This window comes from Melanotaenia boesemani, chromosome 5 (genome assembly GCF_017639745.1).
Source record: "Melanotaenia boesemani isolate fMelBoe1 chromosome 5, fMelBoe1.pri, whole genome shotgun sequence".
Taxonomy (NCBI): Eukaryota; Metazoa; Chordata; class Actinopteri; order Atheriniformes; family Melanotaeniidae; genus Melanotaenia; species Melanotaenia boesemani.
Window position 1 is genome coordinate 1,396,979 of NC_055686.1, and position 6,100 is coordinate 1,403,078.

Genomic DNA, 6,100 nt, shown 5'->3' on the forward strand with positions numbered 1-6,100 from the left:
TCGGTTCTTCACTCCCTCCGAGGTGGCGGCGCACAACACCGAGGCCGACCTGTGGGTGTCGTTTCTGGGTAAAGTGCTCGACCTGAGCCCGCTGATGAGCCGCTACGAAGGTGGGCTGGACCGTTTATTTATGGGATGTGTGTGCGCATGCGTGGAGCATATACTCTGAGCAATAATGAAATAAAATGTATAATGTACGTTATACTACTGATGACGTACTACTGACAACGTACTACAGACGAAGTACTACAGATGAAGTACTACAGACGACATACTACAGACGACGTACTACAGATGAAGTACTACAGATGAAGTACTACTGATGAAGTACTACAGACAACGTACTACACATGAAGTACTACAGATGAAGTACTACTGATGAAGTACTACTGATGACGTACTACTGATGACATACTACAGATGAAGTACTACTGATGACGTACTACTGAAGAAGTGCTATAGATGAAGTACTACAGACGACATACTACAGACAACGTACTACAGATGAAGTACTACAGATAACGTACCACAAATGACGTACTACAGCTGACGTACAACAGTTGATGTACTACTGATGAAGTGCTATAAATGAAGTACTACAGACGACATACTACTGATGACATACTACTGATGAAGTGCTACAGATGAAGTACTACAGATGACGTACCACAAATGACGTACTACAGATGATGTACAACAGTTGATGTACTACTGATGAAGTGCTATAAATTAAGTACTACAGACGACATACTACTGATGACATACTACTGATGACGTACTACTGATGAAGTGCTACAGATGAAGTACTACAGATGACATACTACTGATGACATACTACTGATGACGTACTACTGATGAAGTGCTACAGATGAAGTACTACAGATGACGTACCACAAATGACGTACAACAGTTGATGTACTACTGATGAAGTGCTACAGATGAAGTACTACAGACGACATACTACTGATGACATACTACTGATGAAGTGCTACAGATGAAATACTACAGATGACGTACCACAAATGACGTACAACAGTTGATGTACTACTGATGAAGTGCTACAGATGAAGTACTACAGACGACGTACTACTGATGACGTACTACTGAAGAAGTGCTATAGATGAAGTACTACAGACGACATACTACAGACAACATACTACAGATGACGTACAACAGCTGATGTACTACTGATGATATACTACTGATGAAGTGCTACTGATGACATACTACTGATGAAGTGCTACAGACGAAGCACTACAGACGACGTACTACTGATGACGTACTACTGATGACGTACTACTGATGACGTACTACTGATGACGTACTACAGATGACGTACTACAGATGGCGTACCACAAACGACGTACTACAGATGACGTACAACAGTTGATGTACTACTGATGAAGTGCGACAGATGACGTACTACTGATGAATTGCTACTGATGAAGTATTACTGATGACATACTACTGATGAAGTGCTACAGATGAAGTACTACAGACGACGTACTACAGATGACGTACTACAGATGGCGTACCACAAACGACGTACTACAGATGACGTACCACAGTTGACGTACTACTGATGAAGTGCTACTGATGAAGTATTACTGATGACATACTACTGATGAAGTGCTACAGATGAAGTACTACAGACGACATACTACTGATGACGTACTACTGAAGAAGTGCTATAGATGAAGTACTACAAACGACATACTAAAGACAACGTACTACTGATGACGTACTACAGATGACGTACTACAGATGACTTACCACAAACGACGTACTACAGATGACGTACTACAGATGATGTACAACAGTTGATGTACTACTGATGACGTACTACTGATGAAGTGCTACTGATGAAGTATTACTGATGACATACTACTGATGAAGTTCTACAGACGAAGCACTACAGACGACGTACTACTGATGACGTACTACAGACAACGTACTACTGATGACGTACCACAAGCGACGTACTACAGATGATGTACTACTGATGACGTACTACTGACAACGTACTACTGATGAAGTGCGACAGATGACGTACTACTGATGAAGTGCTACAGATGAAGTACTACAGACGAAGCACTACAGACAACGTACTACTGATGACGTACTACAGACAACGTACTACTGATGACGTACTACAGACAACGTACTACTGATGACGTAGTACAGATAATGTACTACAGACGACGTACTACAGACGACGTACTACTGATGACGTACTACAGACAACGTACAACTGATGATGTACTACAGACAACGTACTACTGATGAAGTACTACAGACAACGTACTACTGATGATGTACTACAGACAACGTACTACTGATGAAGTACTACAGACAATGTACTACTGATGACGTACTACAGACAATGTACTACTGATGATGTACAACAGTTGACGTACTACAGACGACATACTATAGATGAAGTACCTCAGATGACGTACTACTGATGACGTACTAAAGACAACGTACTACTGATGACGTACTACAGACGACGTACGACTGATGAAGTACTACAGGTGAAGTGCTACTGATGAAGTACTACAGACGAAGTACTACAGATGACGTACTACAGACGACGTACTACAGATGAAGTACTACAGACGACGTTCTACAGATGAAGTACTACAGATGAGGTACTAGAGATGAGGTACTAGAGATGAAGTACCACAGATGAAGTACTACAGACGATGTACTACAGACGACGTACTACAGATGAAGTACTACAGATGACGTACTATAGATGAAATACTTCAGATGAAGTACTACAGAGGACGTTCTACAGACGACGTACTACAGATGAAGTACTACAGACGATGTTCTACAGACGACGTACTACAGATGACGTACAACAGTTGATGTACTACTGATGACGTACGACTGATGAAATGCTACTGATGATGTACTACAGATGAAGTACTACAGATGAAGTACTACAGACGACATACTACAGACGATGTTCTACAGACGACGTACTACAGATAACGTACAACAGTTGATGTACTACTGATGACGTACGACTGATGAAATGCTACTGATGATGTACTACAGATGAAGTACTACAGACGACATACTACAGACGATGTTCTACAGACGACGTACTACAGATGACGTACAACAGTTGATGTACTACTGATGACGTACGACTGATGAAATGCTACTGATGATGTACTACAGATGAAGTACTACAGATGAAGTACTACAGACGACATACTACAGACGATGTTCTACAGACGACGTACTACAGATAACGTACAACAGTTGATGTACTACTGATGACGTACGACTGATGAAATGCTACAGATGAAGTACTACAGATGAAGTACTACAGATGAAGTACCACAGACGAAGTACTACAGGCTGGTATCTGTGTGTAGGGGACGTTCTGCTGCTGCCCATCATGGAGTTTGCAGGAAAGGACATCAGCAGCTGGTTTGACCCCCAAACCAAAGACGTGAGTGTGAAGGAGACGCTGCTGGAGGAATTTCTCATCTTTAAATCCTGCTTCATCCAGAACCTACGTCAGTGAGCAGGTAAATCCGCCCTCCGTCAGCATGTGTCACACCTGTGTCCAGGTCAGGAAGTACGTGGACCCTCTGACCAGCTGTGTGAGGTACTACACCCCCAGGGGTCGCTTCGTACACGTCCCCCCCGCCGGCCCGCGCTCCGACTGGGACACTGACGTGGGCGAGCCGTGGTGGAGGGACCCCCGCTACGAGGTGGGGCGGCTGTCCGCTAAGACCCGGTGGATACGAGTCATCAACACGCTGACCCTGCAGGAGCAGCTGCTGCAGGTGAGAGCGCACCTCCAGGTGCATGCTGGGTAACAGAGTCATGTCTTTACTTCTACAATGTAAAGTTGAATTTAAAATGAAATGGAGGCTGTGGCTGATTCATTCTGAACAGACACAAAGTCAGAGCTTCAGCTTATTTCGGGCCTCCAGAGCAGCCGGTGGTCCTCACACACGATGAAATGAGCGGTGAGCATGGGAAGGTCAGCTGATCACACAGACGTTCATCGTTCTACGCTCTACTTCTGAGTCTGAAGAGCTCCTGGTTCCAGGAGGAAACTGAGGAAGGATGGATGGAGGTCGTGTAATGGAGCCAGCAGTGGGGCGCTCTGCCCTCTGAGGATATTTCAGAGAAGAGTGTGAGGCCTTTCACAAGGATTAAAGCCAGATTAAACCTCTGCGGTTGGATATGCGATCCGGGTGTGTACGGGGAAAACTGGAGGCGTGAGAGGAGTTTAAATAAGAAACTTTCAGGATGGATTTTAGAGCCAGAGTTAGAGCCCATGATGGATTTTCTGTATTTTATTAAAACTGTGTCCAACATGTAAAAAACATGTAAATGTCAGGCAGTAAAAGTTTCATCTTTCGTGACCTGTTTAAACTGAATGAAGACTGGAGGTGAAACTCTGGCTTTTTACTCATTTTGGTGAATCTGAATTAAACTTTTAAAGATTCAGCAGAAGTCACAGCACCAGCCTCCTGAGGGAGATCAGACGAGTTAGTTACACGACTTTCTGGCGGCGTCTGCACCCATAACGATGGTATTAACGGAACAAAAGGTCAGTAAACGCCTCGTCTGACCCGTCCTCTGACATGCTTCCTCAGGTGTGCTCGGAGGAGACTCTGGATGAGATCCTGACGCGTTACCTGCCCTACAATGCTCACGCCCGCAGCTACACCTGGAAGCACCACGGAGACGTCCTCGACATGAGCAAGACGCTGAGCGACAACAACGTCCCCGACGACGACGAGGAGCTGGACCAGCTGGGAATAGACCGAGACCTCTACGTCCCCGCCATCTTCCTCCACTTCAACGATGACCTCACAGAAGGATGATGTCATCGATAGTCAGGATCCGTTCAAATAAACGTTGAGGTCCAGGTTCATGGAAAGTTCCATCCTTCATTCAGAGGTGTTATTTCATGGGCACAGAATTAGGTAGGGACGGTGGGGACAGTGGGGACAGTGGGGATGTTGGGGACAGTGGGGACGGTCGTGGGGACGTTGGGGAAGGTGGGGACGGTCGTGGGGACGTTGGGGAAGGTGGGGACGGTCGTGGGGACGTTGGGGAAGGTGGGGACGGTGGGAACAGTGGGGACGTTGGAAACAGTGGGGACATTGGGGACAGTGGGGAAGGTGGGGAAAGTGGGGACGTTGGGGAAGGTGGGGATGTTGGGGACAGTGGGGACGTTGGGAACAGTGGGGACGGTCGTGGGGACGTTGGGGAAGGTGGGGACGGTCGTGGGGACGTTGGGGACAGTGGGGAAGGTGGGGACGGTTGTGGGGACGTTGGGAACAGTGGGGACGGTGGGGACGTTGGGAACAGTGGGGAAGGTGGGGACAGTGGGGACGGTTGTGGGGACGGTTGTGGGGACGTTGGGAACAGTGGGGACGGTGGGGACAGTGGGGACGTTGGGAACAGTGGGGACGGTGGGGACGTTGGGAACAGTGGGGAAGGTGGGGACAGTGGGGACAGTGGGGAAGGTGGGGACAGTGGGAAAAGTGTGGAGGGTGGGGACAGTCATGGGGACATTGGGAACATTGGGAACAGTGGGGAAGGTGGGGACGGTCGTGGGGACAGTGGGGAAGGTGGGGACAGTCGTGGGGACATTGGGGACAGTGGGGACGGTCGTGGGGACAGTGGGAAAAGTGGGGACGTTGGGAACAGTGGGGAAGGTGGGGAAAGTGGGGACAGTGGGGAAGGTGGGGACAGTCGTGGGGACAGTGGGGAAGGTGGGGACGGTCGTGGGGACGTTGGGGAAGGTGGGGACGTTGGGGACAGTGGGAAAAGTGTGGAGGGTGGGGACAATGGGAACAGTGGGGAAAGTGGGGCCGTTGGGGACAGTGGGGAAGGTGGGGACGGTCGTGGGGACAGTGGGGAAGGTGGGGATGTTGGGGACGTTGGGGACAGTGGGAAAAGTGTGGAGGGTGGGGACAATGGGAACAGTGGGGAAGGTGGGGACGGTCGTGGGGACGTTGGGGACAGTGGGGAAGGTGGGGGCGGTTGTGGGGACAGTGGGGACGGTGGGGACGTTGGGGACAGTGGGGACGGTCGTGGGGACAGTGGGGAAGGT

The 6,100-nt window shown here is 48.4% G+C and overlaps 1 protein-coding gene across 1 annotated transcript in view; it reads left to right on the plus strand.

The window, feature by feature from the left end:
- The window catches only part of LOC121640495 (cytochrome b5 domain-containing protein 1), a 5,560-nt gene extending 586 nt beyond the window's left edge, over window positions 1–4,974 (plus strand). Inside the window, exons 3-6 of the mRNA XM_041986291.1 lie at window positions 1–110; window positions 3,393–3,469; window positions 3,591–3,809; window positions 4,632–4,974. The exon at window positions 1–110 is cut by the window's left edge and continues 49 nt beyond it. Of these exons, the coding sequence (XP_041842225.1) occupies window positions 1–110; window positions 3,393–3,469; window positions 3,591–3,809; window positions 4,632–4,862 (637 nt within the window). The 3' untranslated portion in view covers window positions 4,863–4,974. The remainder of the gene's footprint in view (window positions 111–3,392; window positions 3,470–3,590; window positions 3,810–4,631) is intronic.
- The last annotated feature ends 1,126 nt before the right edge of the window (window positions 4,975–6,100 follow it).